General features: G+C 46.5%; 1 protein-coding gene across 2 annotated transcripts in view; it reads left to right on the top strand.

The window, feature by feature from the left end:
- St8sia5 (ST8 alpha-N-acetyl-neuraminide alpha-2,8-sialyltransferase 5) overlaps positions 1 to 14,278 on the top strand; it is a 67,186-nt gene that overhangs the window by 40,299 nt on the left and 12,609 nt on the right. For both annotated transcript variants that reach the window (XM_048363459.1, XM_048363458.1), the window contains 3 exons: positions 7,580 to 7,666; positions 10,628 to 10,772; positions 12,286 to 12,398. In XM_048363459.1, coding sequence (XP_048219416.1) covers positions 7,580 to 7,666; positions 10,628 to 10,772; positions 12,286 to 12,398 — 345 coding nt within the window. The remainder of the gene's footprint in view (positions 1 to 7,579; positions 7,667 to 10,627; positions 10,773 to 12,285; positions 12,399 to 14,278) is intronic.

Raw genomic sequence — 14,278 nt, 5'->3', positions numbered from 1 at the left:
CACTTTGACAATAAAGAAATAAATAAATTTTCTAAAAAAGAGAAAAGGTTTATTTTAGTTCTCAATTGTGGAAGTTTTGGTTCATGGTTAGTGGGCCTTGTTGCTTTGGGGCCTATGGAGGCAGAAGATCATGGTAGGGAGCATGGGATGGAGCAAATGCTCACTTCATGGCCAGGATGTGAAGTGAGAAAGAGCAAGAGACTAGGCTTCCACAATTCCCTTCAAGGTCAGACTGCCAGTGACTTGAAGTCCTCCCACTAGGCCTGGCTCTTAAAGGTTCTGGAGCTGCTCAATAATACCACCCTGGGGAATAAGCCTTCAACACATGGATCTCTGAACAGCTGTTAGAAAGTCCCAAGAGTGAGCCCAGATGTCCAGCTGTGATTAGTCACATTGGTCATGCCTCCTGTATTGGCCAATGGACTGTGGACTCCCTAGAGATGAACATATGAGGCAGCCTACCTCCTATGCATTCATCCTATTCATCCCGGGGCCAAGCACATACTACTGTGGTCCAAGCCTTCATGGAGCTCTCAGCCCAGAAGATAAAAGAGACATGAGTAACTAATTGCCCTAAGGAGACAATAGCTGTTGGACAACTTGACCCAGGCTGGGTATGACGGAGTTGGCCAGGCAAGGTTCCCTGAGGAAGGGACAGTGGAGCTGTGGTCTGTAGAACAACAAACATTAACTAGGTTAGGATGATCCCAGATTGAACAGTTTTTCCAAGGCCCCGAGCCAGGATGGAGCCTGCTGTGTCTGGGCTCTGAAGAACCCGAGCAGCTTGAAGGGCAGCTTGAGCAGAAGGCACAGAAGCTGTGCCATGAACAGTGCCTCTTGATGCAGACCCACACTGGGATTTTGTCTTTTTCCATGGACCAGGACACCCAGGGAGGGCGTGGAAGTATGATCTGTTTGATGTTTTGAAATACTGCTGAGGAGTATGTGACAAAGACCACCCTGACTCCCATCTGGAGTCATACTCACAAGCCCATAAACGAAGAGTATGTTACCTTTTCTCAGAGTTCAGCTACTTTACTTCCTACATGTTTGACTGGAAAAATCAGAGCATACCTCTGAGTTTTCACAAGGAAAGAAGTATTTTTAATAGTATTTTTAATTTCCTCAGCTTACTGATGGTCACCTTTCCACTGGGCCCCCACATGGCTGGTCTTTGTGCCTTTTGTCTAATCTCCTCCTTCTATAAGGACATCAGTCATATCAAATTATTTTCCACCCCAAATGGCTCACTTTCCTTAATTGCCTCTTGAAGACTCTTGGAATACAATCATACTGTGAAGCACTGGAGGTTAAAACTGAAACATATGAATTTTGGGGAGACACATGTGACAGTTCCCATCTCAGCTTCTGTTTGGGGAGCGGATGAGAAACTGTGCAGGCTTTTTGGTTGGATCCTAAACACAAACACCGTAAGAAGGAATGGACAACTGCGAAACAACATTTCCTGCCATTTACCACTGCTAGAGTACAGGTACTCTGGGTCATTATGTATCCATTTAGAGGATGTTGGGGAATAGCAGCCCAGTGCTTCCCTCCTGAGTCCTCAAGCTGATGGTCCGTGGGCCCTCTAGGTGAAATCAGAGCACTTCAGAGACTGGCTTCTGATCCAAGTGGCCCTGACATCCTGTAGGGACCTGCAGGCTTTGCGGTGCTCCGGCTCAGCCCCATGACCTGGACTCATGGCATGTCCAGCCTTGAGTCATCGGGAGAAGGTCAAATCCCCATCTGTGGATGGAGGCGGCTAGATGGATGCGCTCATGTCCCTTCAGGCACACAGAATGTCAGCTGGTGTTCTGTCTGAGGAAACAGGGAGGCGTGTGATTCATCTGGGAATAATTGTGATCCAACATTGCTAGAATCAATGGTAAAAATCAGTCAGCCAGAAAATTCCCACATGGAAAGTGCCTCTCTTTCTGACGATGTCAGCTACATGGGGAATTATTTTATGGTGATTTGCTATGAAAATGCACTGTTGCTGATTCTTGTTAAAAGCATTTACACCTTGACTTTGGCCATCCTAGAGCTTGTATTTTTAAATAATATATTTAGTTTCTGCCTGTGCATATAACCAGATGAGGATTGTGCCTGAGAACTCCCCAGCTTCCCTCTACCAGTGCCCCTGCTCACTTTTCTGTGGCTAGGAACCCAGAAACCTAGCTCAACAATGAAACCAAAAGAAAGCTAAATGGGGAGGCCTGTCGCCAGGCAGGTTCTCACTCTGAGCCTTGAGACCCATTGTGTTTATTGAACCTGAAGTCCAGGACAGCATTCACAAGTCTGTGTCCTCCATTGTCTGGAGCTCTTTGAGAGCAGGGCGGGGGCCCAGATCTCTGTGTCTCACCATGCATGGGCTCAGGACATAACTGTGCAATGAATGAGTGGGTAGACAAAGTGGTGGGACTTAGGTACACACAGAAGAAACCATGGAAGAAAAGGGAACAGAGAAGGAGGCTGAGAAAGCTATTGTCATCTCACGTGAACACTGTGTCTTACACATGGAAAGCAAGTAGATCACAAAAGTTTATATTAATAAAAAGCTACTCATCTGCCCCATACTTGCTCACACTAGCTTAATTCCTTTTGATTCTCAACTATTTCTTCTGGTAATTGCCTCCACCCCTCTCAGTAAGATATGCATGCTGCCTTGTCTCAACTCACCACGTTTCCGGAGTTTAAGGTGTCCTGCTTTGGTAGGTAAGGACTTCCCCATCCTATAACAGTCTCAGCCCTCACCCTACATTTTTCTCATTTGAAGGTGCTATGGTTTGGATATGGTTTTCCCTAGAGGATTTATATACTAGAAGCTTGGCCCTGATATTAAATTGAAAACTTTTAGGGGATGGGAGTTTAGTGGGAGGCAGTTAGGTCATTGAGGGCATCATTGCTGGAAGATATTTAAGCTGGTTTTGTGCAGTGAGTTATTTCCTGTGAGGGCAGAGGGAGCCTAATTCCTAAGTCTGCTGTGTTAATTTGTCATGTGATCTCTTCTGATAGGGCCATTTTCCTTTCTGATTCTCTGCCATACTCTGATGCAGTTGAGATGCCTCACCAGAGGCTATGCCCCTGGGATGGGACCACTTGATCTTGAATTTTCAACCTTCCAAAGTGTGAGCTTAATTAACCCTTTTTTAAGTATCTGGCTTTGATTATTTTTATATAGCAACGGAATACAGACTAATACAATGTGTATTGCTAATACACATCCTCTATGGATGAATTACCCAAGTAATATATTTCTTCTACTAAATAGGGACAGTGTCTCTAGATACTGTGACATGTAAGATACAGCTATTAAAATTACCCTGATTGGGGCCGGGGGTATATGGCCTAGTAGCAAGAATGCTTGCATCATATACATGAAGCCCTGGGTTCCATTCCCCAGCACCACATATATAGAAAATGGCCAGAAATGGCGCTGTGGCTCAAGTGGCAGAGTGCTAGCCTTGAGCAAAAAGAAGCCAGGGACAGTGCTCAGGCCCTGAGTCCAAGGCCCAGGACTGGAAGAAAAAAAAAAGATAAAATCACCCTGACTTTTCAGTCCCCCCTTTAGCTGAATATATCACTCATTCATGAGTTTTTACCTTAAATGTTAAGACTGGCATTTTTTTCCCAAATAAATTTACATTTTGTTTGTAACCATAGCAGACATTTTCTGGAATTTCTTTAGAGATTCACACTACAAATTGAAAATCAGCAAAGAGAGAGACTGACACTAAAAATTGAAGATCAGCAAAGAATGGTTGCTGTTATTTGGACAATTACTGTTACCTAAGATCAGGGATGCACATAGTTCCATCTCCTTTCTTTTTTTTTTTTTTTTTTGGCCAGTCCTGGGCCTTGGACTCAGGGCCTGAGCACTGTCCCTGGCTTCTTCCCGCTCAAGGCTAGCACTCTGCCACTTGAGCCACAGCACCGCTTCTGGCCGTTTTCTGTATATGTGGTGCTGGGGAATCGAACCTAGGGCCTCGTGTATCCGAGGCAGGCACTCTTGCCACTAGGCTATATCCCCAGCCCCCCATCTCCTTTCTTAAGCGCCCACCCCTGTCCCAATCTGGCCATCTTACCTCCATCATCTTCATCTCTGTAGTACTCTTTGTAGTAGTTTCCCCTGCTTCTTCATCAATCAGGCATTTCCAGGGTCTCCTTATCCTCTTGCAAAGATTTGGAGGTGGCTTTGTCTAGTCACATGGGAGCTGGAAGATGTCTGGGCATTTCCTCTCTGCATTGCATGTTGGGTGTACCTTTGCTTAGAACCTACTGTGGATTTGTCCTTGTTTTCTCATCATATCTAGTCTTCTCCCAGTGCTTTTTCTTAGCTCCCACAGCAAACCATTCTGGCATTGTCCCAAGTATCTCTGGGGACACTGAGTAGAATAGTTTTGGGTCTCTTTCATTCTTCCCACTTTTTTTTCTGTGGTCTTTTTATTGGTCTCTCTCCCATAGGTAGACCAGATGGCCCTTGGTTGCTTACTCATATTTAAACTAGAAGTGATTAAAAGCTGGTCAGAGTTTGTATGTATAAGTTTTTCAAGATGCTGCTCACACATTTGCTGCTATAGTGCTTAGATCTTTTACCTGAGAATACTAGTTTTTAAAGGGAGGAATGGATGTTTGATTTATCCTTCCTCCTGCTGGATGTGAGACATTGAGCAGGTGGTAGGACAAACTTGATGATTCTTCTTATATACTTACAACTGGTTCTGTATTGGAAAACCATCACCCTCTACCTCCCAACCCCTTTTTAGAATTTTTGTCTGGGTGGTGTCATCCTGTTTTTGTAGTTCCCATTTGTCAAGATCTTTCTTCTACTGAGATACACATCCTGTCATCTGGTAGGTGGGTACTATTTTTATTCCTCCACCGGACTATTAGTGATGCCTTGGAGAAAGGAACAAGCGCCTAGAGACAACTCTGCATCCTTTAGGCAAAGGTGACTTCTGAATTTGTAGAGCAGTTTATAAAATATTTCCACACATGTGATTCTGTTGATCTCTCAGACAGCCCTTGAGATCAGCAGGGCTGAGGCTATAATATCCATGTTACAGGCGAGTCCCAGAAAGATTAAATGACTTTCCCAGGTCACATTGCAAAGTTGGACACGGAGCCAGGATTCAAGTCTGATTGTTCAGGCTCCAACTGTGGTTCAGGGTGTAGCAAGGGCACTGGAGGCACAGAGAACAGGATCCTATGAACTGTTTTTGGAGTCAGGACTCTGGCCTGGAGCATTGGCTGGGCTGTGTTCCTGAGGGTGTCTGAGGCAGCAGGGATTTAGAGTGCTTCTCTAGGGGCCTGGGTATTGCAGGGAAGTGCAGTGAGAGGGAGCAGGGAGTAAGCCGGGTACTGCAGTGTAATGACCCCTCTCCTCTGATGTGCTATAAGCTTTTGAGAGGGGAACTGCAGAAGTTCCCCTGAAGAAGTTTGGAAAATCCAGAGGAAGGCTTCCCTACCTCAGGATGAGAGGAAGGACACCTTCCAATTCTGTAGCTGCACAGAAGTTTCCTGCCCCAAGGCCTTTGCAGGGTGGTGAAATAGGATAGGTAAAAGGGGCCAATCAAGCTTGTGTTACCAGTTTGATGGACATGCTGAAGTGCCCAGCTGAACAGGCATCTGTCCTAAAGTTTTAAGACTAGGGAGGCAGATATAAAATGAAGTCAGAGATGACAAGTTTAATCCTACATTTAGTTACCTGTTGGGCATCTGAAGGTCCAAGTAGAGAGTCAGGGCTTTTATTTTAAGCAAAAGAAGCCTCTAAGTCCTTATAATATAGCTAGTGTTCATAAGAATTGTTACTGTTCTTATTGCTACCCTGGGGATCAAACCCAAAGCCTTGCGCATGCTCAGCAAGTGTTGCACTGCTGAACTGCCTCTCCAGCCACATTTTTCATGTTTTTATGTCTAAATTTTCTTTTTTTATTGCAAAGGTGATGTATAGAGGGGGTTACAGGTTACATAAGTAAGGTAATGAGTACATTTCCTTTTAAACAATATTCCCCACCCCAATTTTCTCCCCCTTTCCCGTAAACAGTGTATCCTGGGCTATGTAGCCCAGGATATCTATCCTTAAAGTCTGAACCTTCTCAGTCTCTTCAGTGTACACTTATGCTGGGGTCTGGAATTTATATTTGTTATTGTTGGCAGTATTAAGGTTTGAACTCCAGGACCACCTCCAGCAAAAAAAAAAAGCTTGTTGTTTTTGAGATATGATCTCACTCCCCCCCCCATGACTCCTGTACCCCAATCCTCATATTTATACTTCTCACCATAGCTGAGATGACATATGTACACCGCCATGCCTAGGTTTTCCTTTTGAGGTGGAAGAGTTTCACAAATGCTTTTGATCCTCTGACTTGGAACTGTGTTCCACCATATTCAGTCTTGTATACAGGGATAACAGACCTGTGCCACCATGCCCAACTATGAACATTTCACTCAGGTTGGGTTCAAACCCTGATCCTTCTGATCTCTGCCTCTTGAGTGGCTAGGATTACAGACATGCCACCAACACTCAACTGGAACTTGTATTTTTTATTTGATTCATTCACTTGTTCATTCAACGGTTCTTACCGAGTATCTATATTTTGCTAGGCATTGTTCTGGAAGCTTGAGATCTTCTCATATAATATAAGAATGCATATCTATAAATGTGTACATGCCAATTTAAATACTGTGGCTCTTTTCATAGAGTTTCAGTTGAAAAGAGAATTGTCCATGATTTCGAGATTTCCCTTTCTGAGAGTGTCTGGGCACATCCCATCTGCCTGGCAGGGGATGCTTACAGGAAGGAGGGGGATGCTTAAGTTTCTCTTCTTTTCTTGCCCGATACTGGAAAAATCACAATCTCCTATTGGGAAGGATATGCCATGGTACTGAGCCCCTGGGTATGGTCCATGGTGCTGTACCCAGTGTGGAGGGTTCCAATGGCATTCTGCTAGGGCAGTCTTGTTCCCTCTGGAGGAAGATATGACAGAGAGAACTATGCTGGCTTCGAGCATAGGCATGTGAGGGAGGGTGACTGGTTTGAGACAGGCCTGATAGGACATGCAGACCTGGGGAGATTGTCCTGAGTAAGAAGGTAGGTTTGTTTATTTTGTTTTGGAAGTACTGGAGTTTGAACGCAGGGCTTTGTGCTTGCTTGGCAGTTGACCTGCCACTTGAATCACTTACCAGCCCTTTTCACTTTTGTTGTTTTTCAGGAAGAATCCTACTTTTTTTTTTTTTCCTGTACCGCTTCAAACCACATCCCACATAGCTGAAATGATAGATGCATACCACTAGGCTGAACTTGTTGACTGAGAGAGGGTCTTGCTAACTTCTGACCTCCTGGGTGGTTGTTTTGTTTTTGGTGAGGGAACAGCATCTTGCTATGTAGCCCAGGCTTACCTTGAATTCCTCATCCTACCGCCTTTGCCTCCCAAGTGCTGGGATTACGGACATTTGCTACAGGATTGACAATAAGATGATTTCATACTCAAAGATTCCTAGAAACCAGAGGTAGGTCACCCCATGCAGGACACATGGTCAACTGATCTCGCATCTGTTCTGTCCTTCCCTCCCACAGGGTGAAGCAATCAGAGCTGTTCGACAGGTGGAAAAGCCTCCAGACATGCAAGTGGGCTATGAACATCTCTGAAGCCAACCAGTTCAAGTACTTATCACTCATATGTCCTCCTTCCTCCCCGTGTGAGACCCCACCGCTACCTCTACAGGTCTCCCTTGTTCTGCAAGGCCCAGCTTTTGGTGGACATCTGCTTCAGAACTAGCCCAATGGCCTGAGGCATCTGGGAAGTGGCAAGATGGGAGCCTGGCTGACCACTGCCCTCCATGCTCTCTTGAAATCCTTGCCACTGTTCTGTGAGGCCACTGCTGTCATCTCCAATCCACAGTTGGGGTTCACTGAGAACCCTAGCAGTAAGGCATTTGCTCCAGCTGTCCTTGCTCTCACCTCCCACTCCTGAGGCAGTGCCTCTAACCCAGCAGCCTCATGCTGGCATTCTGACAGCTTGTAATAGATATCTGAGCCGAACACAGGTTATTTCCTAATTGTTCTTCAACGATAATGAATAGATTATAAATTTTCAGAGAGGGAGCAGCTATAATCCAAGGTTCTGAGCGAGCCAGGCAGATGAGAGATGTCCAAAGTTCCTTTATCGTTAATGGTGAGCTTTGGTTCTATCTCTAAATTCCTGCCAGTCTAGAGTATCTTTTTAATGCAGCTGGACTTTATGTTATGGGATTAATGTGACCCAGACAATTGTGTAAAAATGGATTTTTGGCTACCCCGGTTCAAGTTTAAATATGCTGAAGAGCTACCAGAAAAAAAAAAGAAATTCTGTACTGGAGATTGTGGGGAAAAAAAGAATGTCACCAGCATTTTGTACTTTCTTTATAAGTCATTTGTTCCAGTTTATGGCAATTCCAGGCCAAGACTTAGAATAGCAGCAAGAAGTGGCTCATGTTAAGAAATGTGAATGTTAAATATGATGCGCTCTGAAGGCCTGCTGGTGGTTTGCAGATACCCTAGAAGCCAGGTGATAAAACAGCACTGAGGAGGGATGTGCACAGTGAGATAAGAGGATGTGGTCCAGGTTGAGATAGAACATGGGTCTCATTGATGAGATTCATGTGTTCAAAAGCAACAACAAAGAATGGAAAAAAGGAAACAGCAAGAAAAACTTACTCAGTGTAAGAGCCTGGGGAAGCGATCGGAGAGCACCCAGGGGTGAGGCTGGGGACTGGAAGGGGGTAGGGAAGGTAGAGTGGTTTCAGGTGTGGGAAAGCCAGATGACATCAGGCCTTGCTGAGCTCTAAATGGAAAAACCTTGAGAGCCAATCAGCTGCCTCCTCTGCTCTCATTTCAAGCTCCTGGAACAGTGATGAGCTTCTTCCTTCAGGTTGGCAGGAACCTGGTGCAGAGGAGGAAAGGCACAAGCATTTCAATGACAGGAAATGAATCCTGTAACGGGCCTTTCCTGCCTACAAATAAGACGCTTTGACATTCTCACTTAAATATCAGTTACTTGTAAGTTTGGTTAGTGTGAGTCAGTCTTCCTCAGTGGATATACTCTCTAGTGGGCCGGCAAGATTGAGTTTCTGCACCAGCAAAGCTCAGAGTTCTGGAAGCTGGCTGGTTCATAATGCTGACCAGTGGCCCTTTCTTTGCCAGGCTTCTGGCTCCCCTCCTAGGAGCCTTAGTCATGCTCCAACATTTAACTGTTCACAGAAAGATTACTCTGCAACTAGCAGCCAGTTGGGCCCCCCCAGTGAAGCTCTTGCAAAAGACAGAATCATGAAGAAGACAAAATCATATGTCTTAATCTTCTATTGTTTGGTAAGCGGGAGGGTCAGTAGTGGAGACGCCATCCTCGCATTTTACATACAAGGAAACAAAGGTCCAGAGAGGAAAGTAACCTGCCTGGAGCCCCAGAGCTGTGGGCACAGAGCAGAAATTAGAATCTAGCGCTCCTGATACCACGCCATCAATCCACGCTTCTGTTCTGACTTCAGTGGGAGCCATCACACCTTTGTTAGCCGTCACTTCAGGGCTCTGTGGGGGAGGTGATCAGAGCCATGGAGGGTTGCCAGCAGCTTTGGGAGGGGCAGATCTCAGGGGCTCAGAGCCCTGAGCGAAAGGGACAGTGAACTGTGCCCTTGGTCAAATCCACTACTCTCTGTGGCCTGGCCTTTAGGTCCCCAAGAAGAACACAGTGAGCCAGGATCTGAACCCAGCCCCCAGCCCCCTATCCCCAGGAGCAAGCACTGCCGCATGGAGCACCTGCTGCAGAGATAATCAACTGTCTTGCCTGGTTGGTGCTGTGGCTGCCTCATCAGCCTTATTTTCTCTGCAGGTGGCTTTTCAAAGCTGGCAACTGAATTTCATCCGATCTGGAGCTCAGCTTTCTGAGCTGAAAACCGAAGGGATTAAAGAAATAATAATGAACTTCGGAAAACTTTCAGGAGCCAGTCCCACTTTCTACAGGCAGCCAGCCAGGATCAACCCCCTATTCTTTGTCATGGTCTGCCTTGTCCTTAAATCTGTTTCTCAAAGATTGCAATGGCTCCTTGTGTTGATTCCGTGGATTTGAGTTTTGGGAGCCACAGTCAGCTTCTGTGGCGAGTAGGCCGTGGGGCTGAGACCTTCAGAAGGAGTTGGCTCGCTGGTCTTCAACTGTGACCAGTGAATGATGCATTGAATGCATCCAAGCTTGCAAATGCTCATGCAAACCTGCACAAAGGCCAAGCACTGTTCAGGGTTGGGAGATGCAGAGCCCTGCCCTCGGGGCTGTTCTGTCCTGAGAGTGATATTCCCAGCCACAACCTTTGAGACAAATACAATGAGAGTGTGGGGGTGAGGCTGGGGCAGCTGGGACTTCCTGGGGTTCCTGGGGGAGCCTTGCCTGGGACCTGGAATGGTAGAGACCCCTGGGAAGTAGGAGGACAACTGAAGGGGGAAAGGAAGCACCAGCAGAGTTGTCAGGGGTGGCTGGGTGAGTAGACGGGAGTGAGAGGCTGGGGAGTGGGGTGGTTGAGAGGCTCACCTTTGTGACCCTTCTGTTCTTGCTGAGGCTGTACTGTGTCTCACACCACTTCCCTTCTCCCTGTCCTGCAGGTCTACTCTGTCAAGGTGCTGTAATGCTCCCGCCTTTCTCTTCACCACCCAGAAGAACACTCCACTGGGGACGAAGCTCAAGTATGAGGTAGAGACCAGCGGCATCTACCACATCAACCAGGAGATCTTCCGCATGTTCCCCAAGGTGAGGCTCTGTCCAGGGTGGCCTGGGTGGGCCTGGGAGCTGCCCTAGCTGTGGTCTGTGGGGCAGCACCCTGGGGATAACTCGCATTGTGCATCCTGATATCTGGGTCCTGGTTAGCTAGTCGTCTTAGACCTAGTAGCTTATCTGCTGGATTTCCTTGAGCTCTTGTTTGGTGGGACCAATGCTAATTGGCTGCCGTGTGTGTGTGTGTGTGTGTGTGTGTGTGTGTGTGTGTGTGTGTGTGTGTGTGATGAGAGAGAGAGAGAAAGAGAGAGAGAGAGAGAGAGAGAGAGAGATCCTGGGACTTGAACTCAGGGCCCAGGGATGGGTACCGTCCCTGAGCTTTTGTGCTAGTGCTCTATTACTGAAGCCACAATTCCACTTCTGGCTTTTGGGGGTTAGTTGGAAATAAGAGTTTCAGGGTCTTTCTTGCTTGGGTTCCCTTCAAACCATGATTCTCAGATCTTTGCCTCCTGAGTAGCTAGGATTACAGATATGCGCCGCAACTCCCAGCTAATTGTTTCCACTCACTTAAAAATATAAAATCAAGCTGGGAATATGGCCTAGTGGTAGAGTGCTTGCCTCACATACATGAAGCCCTGGGTTCGATTTCTCAGCACCACATATATAGAAAAAGCCAGAAGGGGTGTTGGCTCAAGTGGTATAGTGCTAGCCTTGACATTAATAAAGAAGCTAGGGACAGTGCTCAGGCCCTGAGTTCGAGCCCCAGGACTGACAGAAAAACAACAACAACAAAAACCCAAAAATATAAAATCCATCCTCAGCTTACAGGCCATATAAAAACAGATGGTAGGCCAGATGGGCTGGTTCCTAAATAGGAACATGTGGCACATTCCCAATTTTCCCTAAGGAAACTATTTATTGGGGTTTGTAAAATGTTTTCAGCTGCCCAGCCCTGTAGATCCTGATTCCAGAGTTCTTGGTTGGATGGAGCCTAGCAATGGATATTTTCCACACAGTTCCTGATTTATAGGAGCTTAGGAAATAACTCATTAAATTATAAGCCTTTGATGATTTTTCCAAATACAATGTCTCCCCCCCCCCCCCGTCCTCCACCCCACCCCCACTTCCTCTGGTAAAAGCTGAACAACGCAGCTCCCCCTCTGACTATGAAATGCTTGTGCTCTCTGGCCTGGCATGGTGGGCCTGTCCCTGCAGGGAAAATGGGCCATGGAAATGGTCAGAGTACTACAGAGGAGCATAGTGTTATTTCTGATGGTCCCATTGCAGTGTGATCTCCATGGGACCCCCACTCGGAAAGCTGCCCACTGGAATGTGGTCAGGTGGACTTGTGGGTGACAGAGATGGGAGAGACTAGTAACAAGTCTCTTGACACACTTCTTGTCTGTTCAGTGGAAACCACTCCCCCCTCCCCCCATGTTTCCTATGCAGCTATCTGTGGAGCCAAGAGCTCACAGAGGTGGATGTGGTTATGGAGGTGAGGGCTCCAGATGAAGGTGTTAGAGTTGACATTGTGCCTGTGTCTCCCCAGGACATGCCCTACTACCGGTCCCAGTTTAAGAAGTGTGCGGTGGTGGGCAATGGAGGCATCTTGAAGAACAGTCGCTGTGGGAGGGAGATCAACAGTGCTGACTTTGTCTTCCGGTAAGAGAACCACTTGGGTCTGCACTTGCCATTTTTCTCGTGGTCTTCCCGCTATGTACCCTGCCCTGTGCGGCCCTGCCCTGTGCCCAGCTGCTGCCCTTCGAGTGCTTCATCTACTCTCCCTGCCCCTGCCCTGCACTCAGGATCCTAGCAATTCCTTCCTGTCCAGCCCTGTGCCTTTGGGCAGGCTGTATTGAGCTCTCACACTCTCAGTTTCCACATCTGTACAATCAGAGGCATATAAAGAGAAAATAGCACTCCAGATGTAAGGCTCTGAGGACTGTGGACCATGCGGCTGATGACAGAGTCCTTGGGACACTCACTTCCCTGGATGGGTTCTCCCTTCCCATAAGCATTGGTGTGAATGTGTGGCTTCAGTTTTGCTCTCACTAAGCTGGAGATGGATCCTTGTATTTCTTTCTCCTGTGGGAAGCCTTCATTATCTCTTCGTGGATCTTTGCTCTCCTCTGTAGCCTGGGTAAAGAAGATAGGTTGAAAATAAAAGCGAGGGAAAGGGTGACATTGTCCAAAAAGAAATGTACTCTTTACCTGACTTATGTAACTGTGATCCATCTCTATATCACCATTATAATAACAATAAATCTTTTTTTTTTAAAGAAAGCAAAAACATCAAGTGAACCTATAGCATGGATCCATTGATTACTGGTGGCCAGTGGTGAGAATGAGAATGTAGAGGTGGTTTGATGCAACTGAAGTGTTAAAGTGTCTACATATTTTGAATTCTCCTGTCCCAAGAAGACAGAAACCAAGAATGCCCTGCCTTAAGCCTGGAAGTAGCATTGCCACCATAGATGGGTGGGTGTTTAGAGTGTTACACTCATGTGTGACAAACCCTCTGCTGGCCAGGTCAGCCCTTGTGCTCCCCGTGGATGCCTAATTGATCCAAAATCAAGAGTGAGGAGTCCTATAGCCTCAAAGCCCTCCCCGTGTCTAGCCATACCTATGCTATGGGAGGCAGGGATCTCTTGTAAGATATCTTCAGGGGAGTTTCACAGGTCTTGGGATTTACCCAAATTTTTATCCAGGCAATGGCTTCAGGAAAGTCATTTCACCCAGGTGCAAAGTGGGGTTAATGACAGCAGTTTCCTCAGAATTTGAGGATTAAATGAGATAATGCCCCCAAAGCTGTCAGTGCCTATTACATTGGACATACTGGCAGTGTCCAATAAAAATCAGCTAATGCTATTTCCAGATCCTGTCCTCTCTCTCTCTGGAATGCTCCCCAACCAACCCTAGCCTTTACCTTCCAGTGTTGTTTGCTCCCTTGTCCTTCCAAATTCAACTCAAGGATTACTACTGCCTTCTACAGTGTTCCCCCACGCAGCCTTCTCTAAGCTCCCACAGAACCTGGTGCCACCTGGTACATAGCATTTGACACCTCCCCCTATAGTCAAGACCAGGTGGGTTGGCTTGCTCTGCTACAGTAACTAGGATACCCTAGGCACCCAGATAGTGAATGTGAAATGAAAAGACAAACGAGCAAGTAGGAGGATGGTTTGCAGGACCCTCAGCAGTAGGTGGTCAGAACTCCAGGTTGTGTAGCCAGGCACTGAGTTTGAATAAGGGGCTGAGCTGCCTTCAATGAGTGTCTCAATCATTCTGTCTCCACTTTCTCAAATGTAAGATCAGGTGACAAGGTGACATTGTTTATTTTGGGTGAGTGGAATAGACAATGTAGGACACACAAAGTTCTGTTATAGTTTTTTTTTGAGGCAAGCACTCTTGCCACTAGGCCATATTCCCAGCCCCTGTTATAGTTTTTTTTTTTAATGCCTTTAAGTATCTTCTTATAAATTAAACAAACTTGTGGGGAAAGGTTGACATTCTATGCCAAGATCATGTGGCTAGTCACAGTCAGA

The sequence above is a fragment of the Perognathus longimembris genome, chromosome 15 (genome assembly GCF_023159225.1).
Source record: "Perognathus longimembris pacificus isolate PPM17 chromosome 15, ASM2315922v1, whole genome shotgun sequence".
Classification (NCBI taxonomy): Eukaryota; Metazoa; Chordata; class Mammalia; order Rodentia; family Heteromyidae; genus Perognathus; species Perognathus longimembris.
The sequence above is the reverse complement of the archived record's forward strand: the minus strand, read 5'-3'. Positions and strand labels throughout refer to the sequence as shown.